Source organism: Brachyhypopomus gauderio, chromosome 9 (genome assembly GCF_052324685.1).
Source record: "Brachyhypopomus gauderio isolate BG-103 chromosome 9, BGAUD_0.2, whole genome shotgun sequence".
Lineage (NCBI taxonomy): Eukaryota > Metazoa > Chordata > Actinopteri > Gymnotiformes > Hypopomidae > Brachyhypopomus > Brachyhypopomus gauderio.
This window is the reverse complement of record NC_135219.1, coordinates 3,548,599-3,561,098: the sequence shown is the minus strand read 5'-3', so window position 1 is coordinate 3,561,098 and position 12,500 is coordinate 3,548,599. Positions and strand designations below refer to the sequence as shown.

General features: G+C 45.7%; 1 protein-coding gene across 6 annotated transcripts in view; it reads left to right on the top strand.

Annotated features, from left to right (window-relative positions):
* Positions 1–12,500, top strand: part of dnmt3aa (DNA (cytosine-5-)-methyltransferase 3 alpha a) — a 57,693-nt gene that overhangs the window by 21,779 nt on the left and 23,414 nt on the right. For 4 of the 6 annotated variants that reach the window (XM_077016503.1, XM_077016502.1, XM_077016501.1 and 1 more), the window contains 3 exons: positions 1,166–1,391; positions 3,725–3,768; positions 4,382–4,531. In XM_077016503.1, coding sequence (XP_076872618.1) covers positions 1,166–1,391; positions 3,725–3,768; positions 4,382–4,531 — 420 coding nt within the window. The remainder of the gene's footprint in view (positions 1–1,165; positions 1,392–3,724; positions 3,769–4,381; positions 4,532–12,500) is intronic. The other 2 variants (XM_077016505.1, XM_077016504.1) reach the window with 1 other exon arrangement.

Here is a 12,500-nt window from a genome sequence, read left to right as displayed (position 1 = left end):
CTCTTGGATGGATGAGATAGAGTCGTTCTACAGGGAATTGGGGAGGAGAGAAAACAGATGTAGAAGAGAAGAAGGGGGCGGGGCTTATGACCCCAGCCTCATTGTCACATTAACCCTTTCATCTCTAGAGAGAGACCGATTTAAATATCACCAATCAAAACTCCATATTCCTGACTGGTACAACAGGCAAACAACAGAATATGTAGATCTAGTTTAAATGTTAGTATTTTTTACACAATGCTGTGACCAGTGAGCTTCATCTGAGATCCCAAATCAGCTTTTGTCAAAGGGGAGGGACCAACTGAAGTTGAGATATGCAAATGGGAGAGTCCCTTTCAAAAAAATAAAATAAAACCACAGAGCAGGATGCAAATGAATTGATTAGCATCATTTATTTAGGGTAATTCCTGATTCAAAGTCGTGGTCCCAGCCCATGGTTGAGTAGCCGGGGGAAACCGAGAAAACACAAAACGGAACCGACACATGAGCAGGCCTGAGAACACACTGAAGGATGAAGAGTGAGGAAGACAACACAGAGCGACACTGAGGAGAATTACACAGAGCTTAGAGGGCAGTGAGATTAGCTGTGGGATTAGGAATGAGATTGGAAGGAAGGAAACTCAGATGAGGGACCCTTTCTGTAACACACACACACACACACACACACACACACACAAATTCACCATTAACTCAAACACACGTCACATGCTCACCATGGAACCAAGTTGGGACCAGAAATCTCCAGGGAGTTATGGGTACTTCCCATCAAATTCATCCTCTTAGCCCACTTGAAAGGACCGTCTTGTACACTTTAACGGAACTGTTAGTCTAACAGTTTTCAAGTTGCCCTTAAACTAAAGGCTGTCGGGCCAAGATGTGTTTGTTGTCCAAATGTCATGCCTCTGGCTTCGTGCGGGGGCTGCATGGTTAATTAAGAGACATCAGAAAAGCATTTTGAGAACTCAATAATGAAATCTGCCTTCAGCATGTGTATGTCTGGAGTGACTTTTTGAATCTCAAGCTGACCAGCTCAAGTGATTTTTGACAGTGTAGCAATGTTGTGAGTGTGAGAAAACATTACATTTGCCAGACGGTAGTTGCTGGATATGAGCTGTGCTTTGAAAATGCACTTTTTATAACCTCTGTCCGTTATTTCTCCTTGTAGGTGGATAGCTGTGAGTCTCTGAAAGAGGGCGTGGTTGCAGTGACGGAGGCGGAGCACAACGGTGAAAATGGAAACGGGGTTTCCAAAGGGGCTTTGCAGGAGCATGACTCTTCCCCTGACTCCTCCCAGCAGAATGGCTCAGACAAAGCAGGTCAGGATGAGGGCTCCGCCCCCTCCACTCCACGGAAGAAACGTGGGAGAAGGAAACTCGAGCACCCAGAGAAACGTGAGTCACGGATCTTCATCTTCACTTCATCTTCATCTTCACTTTTTCTTACTTAAATTGCGCCGGGTGCGATTCCTGAAACAAGCTTGTTTTCGTAGTAACTGTCATACTCATTCTGAAAATGTCACGCTTTACCTCAAAAACATCTCTTTGCACAAGTTCCAGGAATCAGTGTTCAGGTTGTTATATTGTATTGCTGTGAAGTCTTTCCTAAATGTAATTAATAATGAAAGCTACTGAAAAGGTTAAACATTTTGCACCATAGATGGGCATGCAACACAAGAATGTACCCTAGATGGACATGTAACACACAAGAATATACTTGTAGATGTATAGATGCATGTACCATACATGTACATGTAACACAGATGAATTTACCCTGGATGATACATGCAACACAAAACAATGTACCATAGATGGACATGTAACAGATGAATGTTCCATAGATAAACATGTAACACAGATGAATGTACCATAGATGGACATGTAACAGATGAATGTTCCATAGATAAACATGTAACACAGATGAATGTACCATAGATGGACATGTAACAGATGAATGTTCCATAGATAAACATGTAACACAGATGAATGTACCATAGATGGACATGTAACAGATGAATGTTCCATAGATGAACATGTAACACAGATGAATGTACCATAGAGGGACATGTAACAGATGAATGTTCCATAGATGAACATGTAACACAGATGAATGTACCATAGAGGGACATGTAACACAGATGAATGTTCCATAGATGAACATGTAACACAGATGAATGTACCATAGAGGGATATGTAACACAGATGAATGTTCCATAGATGAACATGTAACAGAGATGAATGTTCCATAGATGAACATGTAACACAGATGAATGTACCACAGAGGGACGTGTAACACAGATGAATGTTCCATAGATGAACATGTCACACAGATGAATGTACCACAGAGGAACATGTCACACAGATGAATGTTCCATAGGTGAACATGCAACACAGATTAATGTACCATAGATGGACATGTAACACATATAACTGTACCATGGATGGACATGTAGCACAGATGAATGTACCATAGATGGACATGTAACACAGATAAATGTACCATAGATGGACATGTAACACAGATAAATGGACCATAGATAGACATGTAACACAGAAAAATGTACCATAGATGGACATGTAACACAGATGAATGGACCATAGATTGACATGTAACACAGATGAATGGACCATAGATTGACATGTAACACAGATGAATGGACCATAGATGGACATGTAACACAGATAAATGGACCATAGATGGACATGTAACAGATGAATGTACCATAGATGGACATGTAACACAGATGAATGGACCATAGATGGACATGTAACAGATGAATGGACCATAGATGGACATGTAACAGATGAATGTACCATAGATGGACATGTAACAGATGAATGGACCATAGATGGACATGTAACATTTCTGCCTACATGTGATCTTTATGCGTGTGATGCCTTTCAGATGGAGTTGTCTTCATTAAAAATCAGTAGAAGTGAAATATTCCATCAGATACACAGCGAAACAAGTAGGAAGTAAGTTGAGGATTTAGCTTCAGCCTAAAGAGCATATCATCTAACCCGAGTTTCCCAGGACGATCTGTATTTACACTCAACAGCTATCACTCCTGTACTGTACTGGCCACAGAACAGGAGTAAGCCAAAACAGGCAAACCCATTTATTACTGAGGATAATCTCACACACCCAGTCCGTTATGAATCTCAATCTCATCTCTCTCTCTCTCTCTCTCTCTCTCTCTCTCTCTCTCTCTCTCTCTCTCTCACTCACTGTCTATATATTTCCTTCTCTACCTCTCTCTCTCAATATAATAATAATAATAATAATAATGCATTTTATTTTAGGCGCCTTTTTAGCACCCAAGGACACCGTACAAAAAAGTACAAAATTAAAATTAACATACAATAGACACAGTAAAATTGTTATAAAGAGAATGCAGTCTTAAACAGATGAGTTTTGAGTCTGGTTTTAAATAATGGAAGAGAGTCTATATTGCGAAGAGATGGTGGTAGTGAGTTCCATAGTCGGGGAGCAGAGCGACTGAAGGCTCTGTTCCCCATAGTGACCAGTCGAGCAGATGGTACATGTAGATGGGTAGAAGATGATGATCTGAGAGTCCGGGGAGGTGTGACGATTTGGAGCAACTCTGACAGATATACTTTATATATACTTTCTTCTCTCCCTCTATCAATATATTTCATTCTTCCTCCCTCTTTCTCTCCCCCTCCTTTTCTCATACCCTTCATCTTGCTCTCTTTCTCTCGTACAGATGTTGAAGATGATGGAAGTAACAGTGATACCAGCAGAGGTGATGTAAGTCTGCCACTGTTGCCTAATTGCCTCTTATTTCCAGGAGAGGAGAAATTCTTCTCCATGGATTATTCAGTAGTGGGTGATGTTCAGAAAGGCTTTTTGTTTTCTGTGTCTGTTGTGTTTAAAGGAAGTGTTAGTTTTGGGTGTTGTAAATGAAATATTTTTTTGTTATTGTTTGAGAACAATGAAAAACTGTTTTCCTCTGCCTCTGTGAGAGAATTAGGTCATCTTAACCTCTTAATCTTAAACTGCCAATCTCAACTATATTGAATTATTGGATGGTTATTTAACTCATTCGAATTGTAGTGTTCAGTAAAGTGTTTCAGACAATGAGCCTAAATTCTCATTCTGGAAAATGTGAGTAGTTGCTAAGCCAGTCATGCTGGTAATCCACCCCTGAAATGGTGGGTAGTTGATTTATGTGGTCTAATGCGAGATGGTGGGTAGTTGATTTATGTGGTCTAATGCGAGCCGGCCGGTTGTTGATTTATCTGGCGGAATGGATGATGGTGGTGCGTACATGAAGGGCAGAGTGTGTGTTCAGCGCTCCTGGTCGGCGGTGGGCTATGATTCTGAGCTGGGTCTTCGGGCGGCGGGCTGTCTGTCTGCACAGGGCGAGAGCAGTCGTCTGCGCAGCCGTCAGGGCTGGGACATCAGCCTGCGGCGGAGACCCGTCCCCAGGGTCACCTTCCAGGCCGGAGACCCCTACCACATCAGCAAGAGAGAGCGGGAGGAGTTGCTGGCTCGGTGGAGGAAGGAGGAGGTGGGTGAGAGGGGGTGGGTGCGGGTGGAGGAGGTGCGGGTGGAGGGCGGCCGGAGAGCGAGCGAGGAGAGAGTGATGAGAGATGGAGGATGGGAAAAGAGAACGAGAGCGTGAAAGAGCAAGAATGGCAGAGTGAGAGAGAGAGACTGCGGTGTAGAGAGGGACACGCAGCGTGCGGGGAGTTAGACATGAAGACGCGGATGGAGAGGAAAGAAGATCGAAGGGCCAAAGGACTCGCTCACATCCCAACCTCTGTGTGTGTGTGTGTGTGTGTGTGTGTGTAGGGGGGGGGGGGGGTGGTTGTGTGCGCGGGTGGGTTTTTGTGTGTGTGTTAGTGATGAGTGAGTGGTGGCATAGTAAAAAAAAGAAAGCAAAGAAACACAGCTTCACACACATATGGTGGCTTTGATCTGAATTAACAATGCACATTTGCGCATGGTGTGTGTGTGTGTGTGTGTGTGTGTGTGTGTGTGTGTGTGTGTGTGTGTGTGTGTGTGTGTGTGTGTGTGTGGAACATGAGCCTCAGTGGAAAGTCAGTTGCTTTAGTGTGACTTCAGTTGCATTGACACACTCTACTTAGAGGCCCTGTTTCCTGTCTGGTTTGTAAGGCGTGTGGGTATGTGTGTGTGTGTGTGTGTGTGTGTGTGTGTGTGTGTGTGTGTGTGTGTGTGTGTGATGTAAACTGAATCTCCGCATGATCTGACCAGCTTGGTAGCTGATTGCTTTTTTGATATAAGCATAACATAAGTATTGGTGTGCATTGTATGCATTTTGCAGTGTATTTTTGTGTGGTTGTATATAATTTTGTGTGTATTTGTGTGTTTATATGTGTGTCTGTATATTTAATTTCATCTACATGCGCTGTATGCAATTGTGTTTGTGTGTGGGTATATATGTATTTGTGTGTGTGTATTTATCTATTAGTGCATGTGTGTTTGTTAGTCTACAGTTTAGGATTTAAGCCTAAACTCCTAACATAGCTACGTGTTAGTCTCATTGTCGTGCCTAGCTGTGAGGGGTGAGGTGTAAGCCCTCAGTGTGCAGTCTGGGTTCTGGACAGTTTTGCTGAGACTTGGAACAACCAGGAGGTGATTGGGTCAGTCGGCCCATCTCTGCACTGTTACCGTAGACCTGGTCCAAAACTGTTAAACAAGCTTGCAAGTTACTAATTCAGGATTTTAAGTCAGGAAACATGTCCTGTGCGACTAGGTGCGTTTTCTTTCCTGTGTGAAGGAATTGTGCAAAATGTTGAGCAGTATAATCTAGACGTCAGCGGAGTGCGCAGATGTGGGGAAGTCAAAGTAGGCAGGCACTGTCCTTAGATCACCCAGCCCTGCGCTCTCTCTCCTGGGCAGGGCAGCTGAGGCGAGGCCCTGGATCTAATCAAGGCCTGGAAGACAGCAAACCACTTTCTCTGCCTGTACAGGAAAAACGAATCACTAACATGTGTGGGTGCGGGGAGGGGGGGGGGGCATTCAGAGAGAGTTTATTTTAGCTTGGGTAGTATGTAGTGAGGGAGAACATACCTAGATATTCACACTCTGTGTGTGTGTGTGTGTGTGTGTGTGTGTGTGTGTGTGTGCATGTGTGTGAGTGAGTGTGTGTGAGTGTGTGTGAGTGAGGTTTTGTTTTACTGTGCACTGCTACAGTACTTTCTGCCTTCTCTATAATAACTATAATGGAAATATCTAACCCTCCCATCCTCGGCCACCTGTCCAGCCCAGAATCTGGAGCTTATTATGGGCAGAGATTTTACTCGTGCCCCAGGCTTCAGCAAGGCCTTGACCTTCACACCTAGAGCCACAGCGACCTCAAACGTGGTGATGATCTAATCCCCAGACCTGGGGCAGAAATACACATTATTACTGCGTGGGTGCTCTCTCTCTTTCTCTTACTCTCTCAGCGTCTGTCTGTCTCCCTGTCTCTCTCTCTCTCTCTCTCACTCACACACACACACACACACACACACACACACACACACACACACACACACACAGACTGATAAATGCACTGATTTATCAACTTGCAGACATGTTCACACTAACACACATTGACCTACATGTTCAAGTACACTTACAATATATTGGAAAATATTGCTCTCTCTCTATCTCTCTCTCTCTCTTTCAGACACACACACACACACACACACGCTGAACCGAAGTGTTTGGCAGACTATGCTGTTTGTCTCATGGGAGTTAAAGCTTCTACCTTTCTCTCTTTAAGTCTTTTTTACTGGTTCATTCATGTCATGGGTCATAAATCATTTCCAAATGGTACTTTTCCGCATTCCTCAATGCATGGTAACCATGACGATCCTATAATGACCAGTTGCCGCCTGTGACCCCCACTCACCCCACCACCCCACACCCTCACACACACACACACACACACACACACACACACACACACACACACACACACACACACACACACACACACACACACACACACACACACCTTACTCTTTACTGTAGCTCTCTGTGGGTCTCTTGACCTCAGTGACCAAAATATCTTTTACCTCTTTTTTGGTTTTTCTTATAAAAACCACGTCATTGTCCTGGTGGGGCTGAACTGGATATCACCACAACAGCACCATTCACCACACACACACACACACACACACACACACACACACACACACACACACACACACACACACACACACACACAACTATATGCTAATTTTCCCGAACATTTACTTGAACAGTCTATTCTTGCTTTAAGCTCTTCTTCATCCTTTCTCTCTCTCCATTCCTCTCCCTCACTCCCCCTGCCCCCTCTCCCTCCCTCCCTCCCTCCGTCTCTCGTGCACTCTCTCTCTCTGCCCTTCTCTCTTCGTTCAGGTTTTGCTGCAGACAGCTCCTTGGCGTGCTGCCAATATTTGCGAGCCCTCTTTAACCAATCATCATCTCCTTCTATGGTCACATGACCCTCTATTCCCAGACAAAGACATTTTCGGCGCTTTTTTCTCCTTTTCTCTTTTTTTTCTGATTTTAAAGTCTCATTTTCTTGAGTGAGCAGACAGGGGCGCACACACACCGCTGTCCAGCCAAGCCGACTCACAACGGTATGTACTGTGTGTGTGTGTGTGTGTGTGTGTGTGTGGGGGGGGGGGGGGGGGGGGACTGAGCATTGGCTGATTGTGCTGTTTGGCTAGACCCAAAAGTGTCCTTTCTTAAGCAACACAAAATATAACCCTGACAGTTCTCTACAGAGAGAGAGGAAATACCTGGTGATATTAGCTTTTTAGCTACTTTCTCTTTTCTTTCTTGTTTTAATCATGGTAGTGACCAGTTTTTGTACTATTTTTGTAACTATTTTTTGAACTGTTGGTCATTTTGTTTTTTTGTTTTTATTTTGTTGTTGTTGTTTTGAGTTAGGTAAATGTGTTGGGATTTTGTATTTTGAATATGACTCTTATGTGCAAATATCTTTCTATGAAACTTTGGTTTTTGAGATGCAAAGCAGTTTGAAGTAGTTACAATGTGCAAAGTAACTGTTGATATATTTGCATGTGTGTATATGGATGTGTGTGTGTAAATAGTGTCACTGAGTTCATCCCTTATGTGAGTTGTGCTGGGTAATTCAGTTATTTAATTACTCACATCTATGGATTTACAGTAATGTGTGTGTGTGAGTGAGAGTGAGAGAGAGAGAGAGAGAGAGAGAGAGCAAAATGGAGGCCAATTAGGCAATTTTCTTTCTTGCTAATGCAGAATTTTGGTTGAAAATATTTTCACACACACACCCTGTGCCATCCCTTTGTGTGCTGATGATGTCGTTAAGGTCACACTGAGGTTGGGGTCACAGTTCGCCCATGCCTTGGTGGTGGTCATAAAGCAGCCGGCTCATAACAGAGGTCAAAGGTCATGAGCAATCTCAGAGGGCAAAGATCACAGGTCACTGTGAGATCATGACAGAATAGGAGCGTATGTTGGTCTAGTTCACTGACAGCTCTGCTTTCTGCTCAGCTGGAGCTAATGTGAGATCTTGAATGTACACTTTTAGAGCCTGTAGCTAGTATCTGTTGACAGGCCGAGGCTAGCCTTCCTCTTCCTCACCTTAGCACGGGTCACATCCTGACCACAGAACTCCTATTGGCTGGACAGTTCTGAGACCATTCCCATTGAAATGTAAGAACTCCAGGCGCACTGCTGTGTCTGATACACTCACACCAACCCACACCCACTACCAGACTACCAACACTGACTCAACACCCCTGGGAATGGTGCAGTAATCATGGAACATCCAGCCAACACTAGTTCTGTGGTCAGAAACGGACCTGCAACAAACAGCATAGAGAAAGCAACAGGTGGGTTAAAGTCTGTAGGTATATATTTATAACAGTTGGGTTAAAGTCTGTAGGTATATATTTATAACAGTTGGGTTAAAGTCTGTAGAAATACATTTACAACAGTTGGGTTAAAGTCTGTAGATATACATTTATAACAGGTGGGTTAAAGTCTATAGGTATACATGTATAACAGGTGGTTTAAAGTCTATAGGTATACACTTTTAACAGCAGTGGTGGTTCTAGGTGGGGGGGGGGGGGGGGGGGGGCAGGGGGGGGGTAGTGCTGTCAGAACATGCTTGACCCCCCAAGGCCCCTAAATGAGGTGTGAGACATCATTTTGTGAATGGCAATAAAGCGGCACCAGTATTGCCCTATATAGTATAGTGACTATATTTACTCACTATATTTACAGAGTATTAGAGTAGTAAATTACGCAAATTTCCAAAGTTAACATAAGCTTACATCTTTTTGTGCTGCCGCCCCCAAATGTATGAAATATGTATTATTGTATGAAATACATTTGTTCACATCAAAGAAGTTTAACGGCTGGAAGGACTGGTGACATGTCAGGTGTACACCTGGTCCTTACCTGCACATCAGCAGGTCTAACATGCCCAGACCAATCAGCCATGGAGCTCAGTGCAGTTGGGGGTCAACGATCGTCACAGTCACACTGGGTGACGCAGAATGCCACTTCTGGCGTGACTGCAGACGTGGTAAGTGTAGGTGCATGAAGGACGACCAGATGTGAACCTTTGGAGTCACCGGGGAACGTCAGAAGAGATCCCAGTGGATCCGAGTTGAGATTTCCCTCAGCTTCAGTGAGCACGGTCCACAGAACTTCCTCTTGGACAGCTCCGGCTCCCGGTGTAGCGCTGAGCGGATTTCTATAACCAAAGTGAGGCGCAGGAGGACTGAAGTAAAAAAACCTGCCTGAGTCAGCTTCTCCATCTCTACTTTATAGGCGTTGGCTCGATCTCTGCACAGACTCCGTTACTTGCTCCTCAAGACCGCCATAACGGCTTCCTTGGTTGCTTGAAGGGCGGGACATATCCTTCTGAACGAGCAGTGGTGTGGCATAATGGAGGACGCCATCTGTGTTCACACGCGAGATCTTCTTGAGAACCCTCACAGCCTGATGGTCCTGCCTTGAGCAGGTCGCCAGCTCCTCATCCAGCTGAATGGAACATTATGAACTTGCCGTAACTTCTCAATCATCAGCTCACTCATGTGAGGCGGTTCTGATGCACCGGTGAGGATGGATAATCTGATGTACTGCACACGCAGGCCCCTGAAGAGTCCAGGCCTCCTGGAGGACCTAACCTGACAGGCTCCACAGGAGTAACGAGGTGCGGGTGATCGCTACCGGTGAGCAGCAGGGGTCTGACCGATTTGAAGGGCTGTGTTGGCAGGCCAACTGAGTGTTTGTCTTTTCCACTGAAGCTGCTCCATGGGGTAAGTATGGTCTGCTAAGAACAAGCAAGCAGCAGTGAAGGCTCCTGTAATACGAGATCTCTTCTTTGGGTTCGCAAAATGGAAAAGGATACGGATGCACCATGGAGTGCCGGCGTGTGGTACACTGTGCTACGTCTTCTGGAGAGTCCTGCAGACCACGTTTCTGTGTGGCAGTAGGGAGCTGCTTTGTCCTTTCAGATCCATCATCTAATACGGTGAAGATATCGTGTGTCTGCTCACTGTAATGGAAGAGAGTGCTTACACTGCCTTCAGCAGGACTTGACTGCCATCAGTGGGTGTATTGAGGTGGAGAACATCAGTGGTTGGACCAAACGGTATGCTTCTTCACCACTGCAGGCTCAGCTGATCCCGTTGATAGTGTGGTATTAACATCATGAAGGACCTGACGGTGCTTTTCATGACCACAGACTGCAAGTGTTCTTCAGGATCCACTGTGGGGCCTGGTATGATCTCACACATCTCTTGTTGGACTTTAGCCAGTCAGCTACTTGGTCTTGGTTGTGCTCGGCTACAGCGGTACCACGACTGTCGTTGAGGTGGTGCTCCTAGCTGTCACAGAAGGCAGAGCATGGCTTGCCTTTCCTTAACATGGTAGTGTATTTTGGTCCAAGTCTGCCCTCTCTTCAGCAGAGCCTTAGTTCCACGCAGGACCGTCACTTCCCGTGACACATCTCAAGCCTTCTTCCGTGTCTCTCCCTTGCTGCCTTTGCTGGTGGCTGGCCATCAAAGTCTTCGTAGGCCTCAACCACGTGGCAAGGTCAGACAGAGTGTAACTAGTTCCAGAGTGGTGGAACGTGGAGGAGACGGAACCCATGTCCTGTGTTTGGATGGGAGCTTACGGAGTAGGCGGGATACGTGAACCACACTGTCACTCCACTTCTCCCTCCGGGCCTGGAGTCCGGAGCATGTGCCTACCAGTCACTGGATCTGGAGTGGGAACTTCTCCAAGGTGGTGGTGTCAGGAGAGTCCCGTCACTGCAGCAGTACGCTTCAGTAGTAACTGATGGGCCTGGCCAAACATCATTCTGAGCTGGGGAGGGTAAACAGGCATCTGCAGTCAGCCTAGTTCATCCAGCTTCAGGTGATCTACTAATACATTATATTTAAATAGCTCAGTCTCGTCGAGGGGCAAGTCTGCGTTCTCCAATGCAGTCTCAAACTAACTAAATTCTCAGTTAGTGAATTTAGACGATGACCTCAGTAAGGTGTCTCGGTGACGGATGAGCTGTTACTGAGAATTGGTCTGGGAGGAAGTGGCTACCATCTTGTGGTCCCTGTGGAACCACTGACTGCTGTTCAAGATGAAGCCTTCTTGAGTCTCACTGGAGGTGGACGATGAGCCCCACTGACCTGGAATCTTTGGGCACGTCATGGACTGGAATGTCTGCCGATGCCTTTAATGCGAAAGGCCCTTATGGATTAGTTGCTAACGTCTCCTTCTTTAGGATTTGAAGCTCGTGGCAAACAGTACCAGCCAGTTGTTTCACGTCTGTTCTGAGTGACTGAAGTTCCACTAGATCTGATGAAATGTTCCACTGGGACTGCTGAGGCAGAATAGGCTTCAAATATCCTCTAACTGCCCTAATGTAGCTTACAGGGTGCTTAGCAAGTAGGTATGTTTAAAGGGCGGGGCATGTTTAGAGGGCGGGGCATGTTTGGAGAGTGGTGCATGATTAGAGGGCGGAGCATGTTTGGAGGGCGGGTATGTTTAGAGGGTGGGGTATGTTTAGAGGGTGGGGTATGTTTAGAGGGTGAGGTATGTTTAGAGGGAGGGGTATGTTTAGAGGGTGGGGTATATTTAGAGGGCGGGGCATGTTTACAGGGCGGGGCATGTTTAGAGGGCGGGGTATGTTTAGAGGGAGGGGTATGTTTAGAGGGCGGGTATGTTTGGAGGGCGGGTATGTTTAGAGGGCGGGTATGTTTGGAGGGCGGGTATGTTTGGAGGACGGATATGTTTGAAGGGCGGGTATGTTTAGAGGTTGGGTATATTTAGAGGGAGGGGTATGTTTAGAGGGAGGGGTATGTTTAGAGGGAGGGGTATGTTTAGAGGGCGAGGTATGTTTAGAGGTTGGGTATATTTAGAGGGAGGGGTATGTTTAGAGGGTGGGGCATGTTTAGAGGGTGGGGCATGTTTAGAGGGAGGGGTATGTTTAGAGGGAGGGGTATGTTTAGAGGGTGGGGCATGTTTAGAGGGCGGGT